A 13,927-nucleotide genomic window follows, 5' to 3' on the forward strand; every position below is an offset into this window, starting at 1 on the left:
ATGCACTGCCATCCCGCATCAATCCCCAGTCTGGCAGCCACCTTTCTACCTCCCTGCTTCCATGCTGCTAGGGGGCCAGTCAGGGCAGCTGGCTGTATCCAAGGCTGCCCGAAATGCTCACTCTGCACCCCGACCATGGATGCTCTGAGATGCACATGCACAGCTTCCCAGGACCCTCACCACAACCGCTGTGCGACCTTCACCATGACCTGGAGGCCCAGGTCCTTCCCAGCTTATCTCTGTGGCTTACTTCAACACAAAGTTCCTGACATCCCACCCGGGTCACCAACCTTTCTCCACTGAACTTCAAGTCTATGTGCACCTTCCCTCTTGATGACCTCCTTCCTCATCTCCTTCCTCACATCCCCACTCCCCTTCCGAAGCCTAACCTCTATACCCAAGCTCCCAAGCCCATCCCCCTCACTGTGCCAAACCCTTCTGGAACAGACAGGTCCTCTAGGAGCTTAAGGTCTAAAGAATTTACAGACCAGGCCAGGCACGGTGGCTCATACCTGTAGTCCCAGCTCTCTGGGAGGCCAAGGCGGGCGGATCACAAGGTTAGGAGTTCAAGTCCAGCCTGGCCAATACGGTGAAACCCCATCTCTACTAAAAATATAAAAATTAAGCGGGCGTGCTGGTGGGCACCTGTATGTCCAGCTACTCGGGAGGCCGAGGCAGGAGAGGGGGAGGCGGAGGTTGCAGTGAGCCAAGATCATGCCACTGCACTCCAGCCTGGGTGACAGAGCAAAACTCTGTCTGGAAAAAAAAAAAAAGAAGAAGAATTCACAGACCGCTCCCCCTATCCAAAAAAAAAAAACAACAAGCAATTACAGTATCTGAGCTCAGAGCACGTGGGAGTAGCTTGCCTAGGGAGTAGCTTGCCCAAGTTGGGGACTTAACTCATACCTAAGTGGACAATGAGAGTAGCCTTCCATGACACCACCTGAGGGTCTTCAAGTATGGTGGGAGTTGAAACGGCACAGTCAAAGGAATGGGAAAACAGGAAGTGAAAGTATGGTGCCTTCAGGACCCACAGTAGTCAGTTCAGTCTGCTGTACTGGATGAAGACTTCTGATCCTCATCTATGCATCAGAAGCAATGTGCATCTGTTAAAAAATAAAGATGACTAGGCTCCAGGTGCAGGTAATTGTTCAAAACTCCCTACCTCATTCTAATGTACAGCCAAAGCTGAGAATGGCAAGGAGGTCTCTGTAGATACCGAAAGCTTTCCAAGGGCGCTCCTCCATACTGCTAAAGGACTCGAATTCCAAACCTTCAACCTCCATGGGTCTGCTTTCCTAAAGCTGACTGCCTGAGACACAGGCCCTGGTCCAGATGCTGGTCAAGTGACAGTGCTAATTCCCTGTTTACAGTCACCCTTCTCACCCTTTACAAAGAAAGGCACACCTACCTCCCATTTCTAGTCTTACTGGGATGTGCTGGTCCAGAACTAAAAACTCTCTCAAGTACCAATCTAAGGCCACTGAAAATACTGGTAGTGACACTGTTAAAGAGAAATTGTTCTGACACTTGTCGAAAATGGTAAGGCTTTATTCAAGACTATTGCAATAGGGGTCAATCTATCACAACAGAGAAGAGAGACTGACCTCAACTCCAAATACAACCAAAATGAGTGTGAATTCACAGCCAAGGAGCAGAGTGAGGGGGTCAACGGATACAAAATTGCTAAGAGGAGAGGCATGATGGGTAGAAGTAAGGAGGAATTCTTGCTGAAGACAGCCTAAGGTGATCAGACATTAAGGGTGAGGGGATGACTTGGCAGGACTCTTGCTGAAACTGAGCTCCACTGAGGACAGACACAGAGGGCAAGGTGGAGGCCTAGTGAGAAGAGGGCTCAGAGGATCCTAACCAAAGTTTGGTCAAGGGGAGAGTTTTTGTCAACGCACGCCTTGCATCTCAACTGGTTTCAAATTCTTTGCTTTCAATTAAATTGAAAGATGACCTAATTGTAGATTACTATGCGGTTTGGGCACATCACTCGGAAGTTCAACGTGAAACTTTTTCCATTTCCATCAGTTATACATGCCCTAACTTGAAATATCCTCGTCCATCTCACTCAGAAATTTATTTCCAGTAAATTTTACTGTTTATGTTTAATAATATTCAATTGGTAATACATGTATAGTGTCAATCAAATGTGCAATAAAAATGATAAATCAATTAGTCTTTTTAAATTTTTTGGAGGTATATCTGAGGAAATGTTTTAAAAATTAATTTGGATACAGATTTTGTTACAAAAAACGACAGATCAAAACTAGACTTTCAAGCATAAATATATTTTATTAGAAGAAAATTCTATAAAGTAGAAATTCAAAAAAGGAATGCTATATTTGCAACAATTAGAGAAGATTATTTGTGTTTTTAAAAAAATCAGTATCAAATTGCTAATGGTATTTAGATTCCACTGAATACATTAAAAGAGTTTAATTTTTAACAATGTTTACAATACATGAGAAATCAAATCTATTGTAACCATTTAAAATCTATGATAAACAAGATCACACAGGTTGAGTATCCTTTACCTGAGATGCTTGGGACCAGAAGTGTTTTTGGATTTTGCATCTCTTTGGATTTTGGAACATTTGCATATACACAGTGAAGTATCTTGGGGATGGGACCCAAGTCTAAAGATGAAATTCATTTATGTTCATATATATCTTACACATATAGCCTGAAGGTAATTTTATACAATATTTTTAATAATTGTGTGCATGAAACAATGTTTTGGCTGTGATCTGTCACACAAGGTCAGGTGTGAAATTTTCCACCTGTAACATCACATTGGCGCTCAAAAAGTTTCAGATTTTGCAACACTTAGGATTTTGGATTTTCAGATTAGGGTTGCTCAACCTGTATGTTCCACTTAAAATTATGTGAGAGGGTATCTAGCTTTTGAAAATTCCCTAAAAGAGTATAAGAGCCAAAATTCTGACAACCTTTGAGCTAGAGAAAGCTGCTCAATTTGGGAGGAAAGAAATAAGAAGGAAAGAAAGGAGAATTCCTGAAGAAATTCTAAGGTGGAAAAACAGTGTTTGGAATTTATCTTGAGGGCAGCAGAGAAGAACAGAGGTTGCAGAGATTTAATCTAAGGGAACCCCACGTTGTTTTACACAGCTGCCCTTAGGCTATAGGAACCTGGCTTCACAGCTTCACTCACCGCAGGCCTGGCTTCTTTTCTCTCCAACTAAAGGGAAGGAGGAGGAACTAGGAACTAGGAGTTTCTTCAATAATAATCTCATCAACACTCTTTCTCTCTCTCTCTCTCTCTCTCTCTCTCTCTCTCTCTCTCTCGCTCGCTCGCTCTCTCTCGCTCTCCTCTTCTCCCCACTCCCCATAAGGGTTTAGGATCTGTCCCCACCCTCTCCATAATGCCATGTTTTGGCCCTTGATGACACTCAGATCACAAAACACCAAGAGAATGAGGCCAACTAAAGAGCTAAAGAGTTTCACTCATCTTTCCTCCCAGTATTAAAAGTCAAGCTGTCACCTGAGTAGCTGCTCAACCATCCTAGCAAAAGAGATGGCTATGGACCCTTTTTTTGTCTTACCTAGGGCAGAAATTAAGAGCCAACTATGATCATAATCACAATCTTGCTTTCCCTTGCTATAGACGCTTATGACAAAGTTTCTTCTTAATCTAGTCACAGATAATAACAAGCAAGCCCACTTTTTAATCGACAGGATAAGGAAACCCTCCCTCCTGTCCGCAGGTGTGCAGCCACCTGGGCACAGGAAACTTGCTTGGGAATGACTGACAATATAAATACTCTGTTAATCCACCCTGGGCCACAAGTTCCAGACCAAGTAGGGAATCTTCCAAAGGGCCTCCAGCAACACTGAGGGATTTCTCTTTACAGGTGTACGTCAGTGGGAGCTTAGGTTTACTCAAAGACTCCCAGGCAACTCAGAAGGAGTTGAGATTCTGTAATACATGGTCATGGCACCATCCAAATGTGACTCCTAATGACCACCAGATATGCCCTATGCTTGAAGCAAGCAATTGATCGATTTCAAACCTGATTTACAGGATAATATCTCTTTGTTCTGGTCTGAGGACATTGTTCTCTTGTTAACAGTTTTGAAGTATATAGCTGTACTTCCTGAAATTTTATATATATATGTATTAGTCACTGCCTCCCTGTCTTCATTGACCATTTGATTCTTTAACCCTGACAAGGGAAGGTCACTGTTTGCCAATTATCGAATCCGATGGCCTTCTGCAAGGCCTCTTCTCTACTGTTCTACGGTATCTGAATGCAGATCACCTTCGCATTTAGACACCCTCCGCCCGCATTCTAGACTCTCATTTGTTGGATCTCTTTTCACCAAGGACAGATCATCAAACACTTCAAAACCAGCATTTAAAATTAAACTCTGACTTTTTAAAATTAAGGATATCCTTACTCTCCAAGTCAAAATCTCAGTCATCCAACTCCACCCAGAATCTCTGTAATTGACTCTGCTCTATTCAACATGTTTGTTAATCAGTTGGATAAAACCAACAGGAGTATAATCAAATCGGTCCATGGTACAAAACAATATGGGACACTGGATTTTAAAAAATAGTGTTCAGACAGATGTTGATAGGCTTAAGTAGATGAGATGAATGATTAATGTGAAATTGGAAACAATGTCAAGTCCTCAATTTAGGTTTTTAAAAAATAATAAACAGCTCTACAACTATTGTGAGGTGTGGTGGGTTAGCAGCAGCACATGTTAAAAAGATTTCGGTCTCACTGCAAACTCAGGGTGAATCTCCTGGCTGCAGGGGTGGAGGTGGGAGGACGCACTAGTATAATTTTATCTGCTTAAAGACAAGGGCCAAAGGTTTTGATGCTGCCAGTCAGACCACACCCACAGAACAGAGCTTCCTATTGTTCGATAAGTGCCAATGGGGAGGACCTGGAGAGGAACCAAAGGTTTCAGGACAAACCACAAGAAACACTGGATTCACCCCAGCCCACTTAACACTGGCAGCTCCAAAACCAATCTCCAATCCCAAGATCACAGGAGAGTGCAACCCAAATACCACACACAGACAGCAAACAGGCCCTGCAGACCTCACAAAGGTGCAGCAGCTCATGAAGCCAATGAAAGTGACAAAAGATCTGGCAGTCAAGCCATTTAATATGAACCAAAAGGTGGCAAAGGAGAATGATATGAATAAAAAGGACAAAGAGAAGCTGGAGGTGGGAGTTTCCAGACCAGCGCAACTAATTCTGGGGAAAAAACTTTCACTATGATCATGCCACTGAAGTCCAACACCAAGTGAAGACTGTCTTATGTGCATTATAGAATTTTGTCAGGAAAATTACACTGTCCCCCCAAAATGGACTCATCATTCTAAAATGAGTACTCAGAGCCTGACCAATATGGTGAAACCCCGTCTCTACTAAAGAAAAAAAAATACAAAAATTAGCTGGGCTGTGGTAGCGTGTATCTGTAATCCCAGCTACTCAGGAGGTTGAGGCAGGAGAATCACTTGAACCCAAAAGGAAGAGGTTGCAGTGAGCCGAGATCATGCCACTGCACTCCAGCCTAGGCGACAGAGGGAGACCATATCTCTAAATAAATAAATAGATTTAAAATAAAATAAAATGAGTATCAGGATGAAATTAACTTTTATGTTTACAATTTGATATTTGTTTTTCCAAAATAAAGTCCCAACCAAACTTTTTTTCCACTTTGACTAGGAAATGTTGATCCCTGATTCGTATGGATTAATGGCTAAGTGGCCTTTTTCTAGGACCAATTATTTTCAGATATTGAGGACATCCTCATCACCATCCAGTCCAAAATTTTCAAACTGCAGCTATGAGGATGGTGAGATGATTTAAAACCATGTTTTGAAACAACAGAAGGTGAGGCCTGGAAAAGAACACACACACAAAATGGGACCACACAGCTGTGTTAGAAGACTGAGGGCCTGTCATTGTGATATTTCTGAAAAGCCCATGAGTGCAGACCTAGGACCAGGCTGAAAATACTGTCATTTCCCCTCAATATTACAGAAAACTTTAACAACTGAAGTTGCCCCAGAAGTTGATACTTTGTCTTAAGGCACAGTGGGTTTCCATCACTAGAGGTGCTCTGCTGCCCTCCAGCCCCTGATCAACTGCCTCTTCTTTTCCCACTGCCGATCTACTCAGCTCCTGCCCACAGGGCTCTTACCACTGACCGCTTTACTCATTCAAGTCTCCATCGAGTCCCTGCTCTGTGCCAGTCATGGTTCCAGCAACTAAGGATATGTCAATCAATAAATCAGAGCAAAACCTTTGCCCCTAAATTGCTTACATGGTAGAAAGTAAATTCTGTCATATTTTAAAGATAGTTATGGGAAAAGGAGGATATTGGTCAGAGTAAGGTAGACTAGGGAAAGAACTGAGAAGAAATTTTAAATAGGGTGGTCAAGACAGACCTCACTGAGAAGGTGACATCTGAGAAGCTTCATCAAGAGGACATGATAGAGTGAGTTCTAGGAAATGTCCTTGCCCTGCAGAGCTAATCAAGTGAGCACTAGCCTAATCCTATCCTTGCCATGTATTTCTAAGTCATTTACCCTCCGTTAGCCTTTATAGCTGTGCCCAAAGTAAAAGAAAGCAAAAACCAAGGAAAGCCCCAGGTCTGGGCCCAACGCCCACAGGCCTCCTCAGACACCTGGACCCAGGCTTTCCCCACTTCAGAGCAGAGCTCTTGCCAGCCAGTTCATTTACTGCTGCCACTTCTCACCCATGACCACCTGGCCTCCCGTGGAGTCTCCAGAGACAGCAAACTCCCTGCAGGATTCTTTTTCATTCAAATTGCATGTTGCCTGGTTTCTAAAAACTCTTAAGAGTGGGTGGGCTGAAAGGTTTATTTCAGGAAATTGGCAGCCAGGGACTGCCACATTTGTTGGAATTCCAGGGCACAAAAGACATTTGGCAAGAGACAAAAAACACTCTTAAACATAACTCGGTTCTAATTTCCAGACTCCCAGGCATCAAAATACACAGAACTTCAGAAAAATACTCAGTGATCTTATTATTTTTCCCTAGTTCAAAAATAATGTCCACTTTGCAACCCTCTCTAAGAGACAACTATTCCTTTTTTTTTTCTTTTTTTTTTTTTGAGACAGAGTCTCACTCTGTTGCTCAGGCCGGAGTGCAGTGGCGCAATCTCCGCTCACTGCAAGCTCCGCCTCCCGGGTTCACACCATTCTCCTGCCTCAGCCTCCCGAGTAGCTGGGACTACAGGCGCCCGCCACCACGCCCAGCTAATTTTTTGTATTTTTAGTAGAGATGGGCTTTCACCGTGTTAGCCAGGATGGTCTCGATCTCCTGACCTCGTGATCCACCCGCCTCGCCCAAAGTGCCGGGATTACAGGCGTGAGCCACCGCACCCAGCCTGACAACCGTTCCTTTTTCTAGTCCAAGAAGATCTGTTCTTTTGCCCAACAGCATTGAAGCACAAAGCAACGTGGCTTAAGCGTTTCCAGCTCTTGGTTCCTGGGAAAGATAAGAAAGATAATGAGTAGTCCCTTAACTAAAATGAGTCTATCTCCTTGGAAGCAGAGGCACTGGTATTGGTGAGTTTTACACTAAATAGCATACTATACATTTCTGGGCTCACTTCAATAAGAACAGAGCCCTTCAAACAAATACTAAGTAGATTTCAAAAGTGTAACCAACCAAACCTCTAGAAAGAGAATGCAGTGACAATATCTAGAAAACAATGCACATAACAAAAAGCCCCAGGGAGGTGCATATGCTTAGGGCCTCATTACTCTCGGGAGTCAACTGAAGTGTAGTCAGTTTTAAAACCTCTTTTTTTTCCTTTTAGTTTCTAAGGAGTTACTGTGTGAAGGCCACTGAGAATAACTTCAGCAGGGCTACTAGGAGACAGCTTAGTACTTTCACTCTTCCTGTAAGGATTGTTTGCAGGACCTCACTTCAGCCAGCTGGCGGAACAGAAGCATAGAACCTTAGCATTTTATGAACCAAAAAGGCCTCTGAGGTTCCCTACTCTTAGCCACCCTTAGAATCTGCCACATTCGTGGCCTGGGTCCCTGGATCATAACCAGCTGGCACAGAGCAACAGGGGAGAGGGAGATAAAATCAGGGCCCTCACTGGCTGTGCATGTAATTCACAGGAAACTCTGAGTTAATAGAAAAGAAAGGTCAGTCCAGTAATGAGCTTCCAAGAAGCCTCCCTAGGAGAGGGATGGTGCTGTCAGCTGCTGCCGGTTCCTCCCTGAAGCCCTACCTGGGCTTCAGGAGGGGAACACAACCAGGGTTTCTCAGGAGAGTCCTGGTGATGCCCACTGTCCAGGCACAGCTCTTAACAACATCCTATTTCACTCTTCAAAGTGCCACCGTTTGTAGGCTAAATCACATGGTCTTTCTAAGGAAGGGTGACTGAGTTTCTAAGGGGAATACACTTTCCAGGGCCACCACTGCCCTCGCGATGTAGAGCATGCAAATTCCTAACATGTTCCTGTGTGCGCAGACGGCAGAGGAAGCAGAGCATCGAGGTGGGGTACACACTGGAACCAGACTGCCTGGGTTAGCATCTTAAGCCCTCACACTTAACAGCAGTGTTAAGTGTTCACTTCCCATTTGAAACAAAAATGAAGATAAAAGTAATTGCTAGCAAGATTAATGAGATAACGTGTAACATTTATAGAACAGTGCCTGGCAGTTACCCTGGAGCACTCTATGAATGTTTAGTAAGCAAACATAAATATGCAGTTCTATGTCTAACAGGTAAGTAAATTTCTACAAAGGGATGGTGAGGCAGGGGAGGAAAGCGCTTCTCAAAACAGTCTTTGGATTGCCCTTCCTACTCAAGGACCTCTCACTAACACAGAAACCCCTGTGCATGTGAGATTCTGGATGGTGCTAGATAGTGCCACGGTGCTGGGGGTGGGAACAGAGTCACCACTGCCACAAGGCCACCCCTTAATTTCAGGTGGTTTATGATCAACCACGTGGCAAATTTATACACTGAAACCAGCTCAGGCAGAACAAAGGAACAAAGACAAATGTCCCAGGTTGCAGCCGGCAGTCAGAAGCCAGAAGCCACCAAATAGCTCCCTGGGTTGCTTTTATGCACTCAACCTGAAGAGAGCCATTTGCCATGGCACATGCTCCACACCTGCGACTGCACATCCATGTATGTGATTCAGGACTTCAGAAGCATCACAGGTATTCATCAGAGCACCCCACCGGAGATGAAAAAATCTCAAATATAAATCTCATACATAAAATTTCATGTGATAAATGATGAAGAAATCTCCTTAACTCCTCAGAGAGATGCCTCTCCAGCACAAAGTGGTGGTACTTAGGATAATCATCATGTCAAAGTGGGTGACATCACACTGTCCCCTCTGAAACAATCATCTAATATTTGACTGTGAAAGTATCATCTTAGGCATTTAGGTTTCAGTTTTACATCACACTTCTGCCTTTAAGGTCGTTTCAACTTTGCAGACATGATCTGAACTCCTATTAAGAGGATACATTCCTATGCAACGAAACAGCTATTTTGGAAAGAATGGAGTCACTGAGGCCGTCTAGGCTACATATAGGGCACAGAACCACTCAGACAGAAGGCTTGGGAGACATGGGTGGCACAAACTAGAATGAAAGAAACGCTAAATAATTTCATCAAGTGCCGATTAAAAAAGATTGCAGGGCCGGGCGCGGTGGCTCACCTTGTAATCCTAGCACTTTGGGAGGCCGAGGCGGGCGGATCACCTGAGGTCAGGAGTTCGAGACCAGCCTGACCAACATGACGAAACCCCGTCTCTACTAAAAATACAAAAATTAGCCGGGCATAGTGGTGGGCGCCTGTAGTCCCCGCTACTGGGGAGGCTGAAGCAGGAGAATAGCTTGAACCCAGGAGGCGGAGGTTGCAGTGAGCCAAGATTGCGCCACAGCACTCAAGCCTGGGCCACAGAACGAGACTCCATCTCAAGACTAAAGAAATAAATAAACAAAAATAAAAAATAAAGACTGCAAGTATAGGTACACACGTTAAGGTAAACGCACATCTGTTTTCATGCGATTAGTGGTCTCTGATTCACTTCTTTGCTCTCTATGGTGAGTCACTCAGAGAATGTGATTCCTAAGGTTCTAAAATTCTGAATAAATGGAAAGAATGCAAGCAGAGGCACTCCACAAAAACATTAAATACCAAGCTAGGGGGATATTTCCGAACAGAAACAGGAAGTCTCGGCTATGGCGGAGCCTGGAGCAAGGAGAAATTTGTCCACCAGCCTTCCTTTCAGGAAACACTTTTCCTCCAACATTTTGTAATAATTACTTTTTAATAAAGGGCGAAGAGAAACTAGTAATTTCCAGCACCAATCACTAACTATTAAGGAAGACAGTTTCACAACTTCCTAAAACAGGCATGGGACTCATTACCTATTTACTTTGACTTCATGAATTTAACGCAAATTTCCTTCAGAATAATGAAACTAAGGAGAAAGTTGAACAAGCCCTGATTCAGACTGGACACCCCAGAATTCCTCTAGTTCGCATTTTAAGGAACCTGCTTTAGTGAGAAGTATGTGGCCCCATCCGAGGATGCAATTTCACAGCCAGGAGCAGCCGCGGTCCCCGCCAGGGCTGCGGTCACGGGCGCTCGCACCCGGAAGCCGCTCAACAAGTTCCCCGCCGGCTTCGGCTCCGCACCCCCACCCAGCCAGGCTCTCCGCAGAATTTCCGCCCCGCACCTAAAGGCTGCACTTCATTTTCACACGCGGGAACGCCTCCTCCCGCTGCTCACCTCCACAACTCCCGGCACTCCCGCGACACTTCCCCACAGTCCCCTCCGCCCGCTCCCCTCACCCCGGCTCGGCACCCATCCTTTCCTAACCCCAAACTGCCCGGCGCCCCGGGCTCTCCGCGCCTGCGCCGCGCCCGAGGACCACCCCCGCCCAACCCCGGGTCCATCCGATCCTCGGCCCTCTGCGGCGGGGAGAGGGGGCGGACGGTGCACAAAGGTCACCCCGAGCTAACTGAGGCGGCCGGCGCGAGAAACGCGCTCACCCGCAGGGTGGGGGCGGGGTGCGAAAACCGAAGGAACGACGGAAGGCGCGGACCGGGGCGGGAGCCTCCCCGTCACCAGGGTCCCGCACCTCCCAGCTCCAGGAGGCGCGCAGGGCTATGGCTCCCCGTCGCTCCACCGTCTGCGCTCCCAGGCAAGGTCCTCTGGGGCGCCTCGGAACTGCGCGCCCCCAGCCGCCAGCATGGTGGGCGCCGCGCCTCCGGCAGCGCCCAGTCCCCGGCCCGTACCTCCAAGAGCAGCCCGAGCAGCAGCGCCGCCACCTTCGCAGGCTGGCGCCTCATGGCTCCTCGCGTCCTCTCCAGCGCGCCCGGACGCCGGGTCGCAGGCGCGCTTCGCGACTCGGCCCCCGCGCGGGGCGGGCGGGCAGACTGCAGCCGGGAGCCGTCCCGCCGACCGCTGGGGGGCCCGGCTGGGAGCGGGCGGGAGCCAGGGCGCGCCGCGCAGCCCTGGCTGCGCTCCGCCCCCGGCCGCCGCGCGCTCCCGACACGCCGGGCCTGGGGCGCGGCTGCTGGGCGCCAGGCCCGCGACGCTGAGGTGCGCGCGCCCCGGGCGGGAGGAGGCGCTGCACCGCCTGGCAAATGGGAGGGGGGACTGCCAGGCTCTCCCTTCCCGAGGGAGGTCGTCCTGTCGCCCTTGACTAAACCCAGGAAGGCTTTTAAAAGAAGCAGAGTCTCCGCGGGGGGAAGCTTGTTCCCTGAGAGGTGGCCGCAGACGAACCCACTGCTCAGTCTGGCATCCCGAAGCCGCTGCGCTCCTGGCTCTCCCCCGCTGTTCCTGCGCGCAGCGGGGGCAGTGCCCCCACACCCACGCGTGATGGGAAGGCTGGCCTGGGGGTGGGAAGGCCCACCGAAATAGATGGTCCCCACACCTCACCGCTTCCTTGGATGTGGCTATTTTTTATGCCAGTGTCCTCCTGCGCTGACCCTACTTGAACTTGACCGCAACCGGCCCCGCCTTGCAGGCCACCCTCCCGCAGCAGAAAACTGTGCGGAGCTCGCGCTGTCCTCGCCTCCGCTGACCCCACCTCCATGTCCTCACAGACACTATTTTTTCACAACACAGCTCAGATCCCACCTTCTTCATGAGGTTATTCAACAAACACTATTAAACTTGTAAGATGTACCAGATCCTGAGTTGGAGGCTGAGAGGAGGACAAGAAAACTGCTCCCGTAGCCTAGAGGGAGGGAGAGTCGCTTAAACCACCTGATGCAGAATGCTGAGTGCGGAGACCAGGAGGTGGGTGCATCACAGAGGGTCATAAAGGACATGAACTGCGCAGTACAGGAGGTGGAAGGAGGGGGTCACAAGAACAGATGTCACCCGAGGCAAGTCCCCAACTCTTTCCCAGCTTTCAAAGCCTCATTTGATTAATATAGAGCATGCACCACCTGACTATACCTGTCAGAGCCAGAACTTACAAGTAAGACAGAAACAATGCCTATGGCCTTCAGTCATGCTAAGGCACCTATCTGACAAGCCTGCCAAACGCCATTGAACTCTAGTAGTTTTACTATTTACAATGAGGACATTTTACAACTCTTTTTAATGGAAAAGTTAACTTGTAGAAAACTAAGCTGAAAGCTTATTGTGTGTTAGCAAGACAAATGTTTTTCCAGTGGGGATAGAAGTGATCTTGTCCTGTAAAAATGCAAATGGGCCAGGCAGGGTGGCTCATGCCTATCATCCCAGCAGTCTGGGAAGCTGAGGTGTGAGAATTGCTTGAGCCCAGGAGTTCGCCAACCCCAGCCTGGGCAACATAGCAAGAACCTGTCTCCATTAAAACGTGTGTGTGTGTGTGTGTGTGTCTGTGTGTGTGTGTGTGTGTGTGTGTATAAGACAAGTGACCCCTGCTTAAGGTGAGAATCATAACCAGCTTCCTGTCTGATTGAGCCACTTCATTCCCAGCGTTTCCTTTCTCTTTTCTCCCCGCTTTTGACTGTGTGTGTAGGTCACTTGCCTGCATTCTCCTTTGAAGCACCTTTGTCATCCCACTGTTTCCATCATTAATGGGTTAAAATGGAACTTTGACATGTGTCCACGATGTATTTGTGTGCAAATTGTGGTTCTGTTGCATTGTGAGCAACCTACTAGTGTCTGACATAACCTCCCTCCTGCCTCTCTCTCTCTCTGCCTAGAAGATTGTTTTGCTGAGCTCGACTTCCTGTAATTTGTGCAAATTTTTTTCCAAGTATAAAATTAGAACTGTGACTCTGCTTTCACCTCAGTCTGATACCTCTCCTGTGTGCTGTCTGTTTGGTCCTGAATGATGTGGTGGTTGCTTGGCATGGTTGGAGGATGGGGTGTAGGCTAACCAGCCAGGCTGTTTCCTTGAGCACAAATTATAAGGGCATCAGATACCACCGAAAAAGTTACAAGATAAAGCTGCATTCACTAGAACAACTGTTAAAGTGTGACTTGGGGTTAGAAGAAAGTTCTTGATGAGTTGTTTGGGGCAGGACTGGACATGTCCTGGTCTGCTCAGCTGCCCCTGAGAAGTAAGGACCGAGAGCCTGGGGCATGTGTGTTGCCAAAGGAAACAAATAAAAGAGAGACTGGGCTTGACCTGTAGCTTCCCTGCAAAACTGTGGCGTCTACATGAATGATGAACATGTATTTTATTTATTCAATAAATATTTATCTACATCTGTTTTGGGCCAGGCACTATTCTGGACATTTCGGATACAGCCCTGAGTAAAATAGACAAAGCAGTGGCATAAAAGGCAGAGTGGCTGCTGTCATGCAGATTTCAATTTAGTGAGGGGTAACAGAGAATAGAATAAATAAATAAATATGTATATAAGTGCCAGAAAGAAAAATAAATTGAGTGAAACATTTGGAAGGTAAGACTGAGTGT

The 13,927-nt window shown here is 47.0% G+C and overlaps 1 protein-coding gene across 1 annotated transcript in view; it reads right to left on the reverse strand.

Moving 5' to 3' along the window:
* VOPP1 (VOPP1 WW domain binding protein) overlaps positions 1-11,556 on the reverse strand; it is a 101,860-nt gene extending 90,304 nt beyond the window's left edge. The window contains exon 1 of the mRNA XM_004045468.5: positions 11,301-11,556. Within this exon, the coding sequence (XP_004045516.1) occupies positions 11,301-11,354 (54 nt within the window). The 5' untranslated portion in view covers positions 11,355-11,556. The remainder of the gene's footprint in view (positions 1-11,300) is intronic.
* Positions 11,557-13,927: the final 2,371 nt, after the last annotated feature.

The sequence above is a fragment of the Gorilla gorilla genome, chromosome 6 (assembly GCF_029281585.2).
Source record: "Gorilla gorilla gorilla isolate KB3781 chromosome 6, NHGRI_mGorGor1-v2.1_pri, whole genome shotgun sequence".
NCBI lineage: Eukaryota > Metazoa > Chordata > Mammalia > Primates > Hominidae > Gorilla > Gorilla gorilla.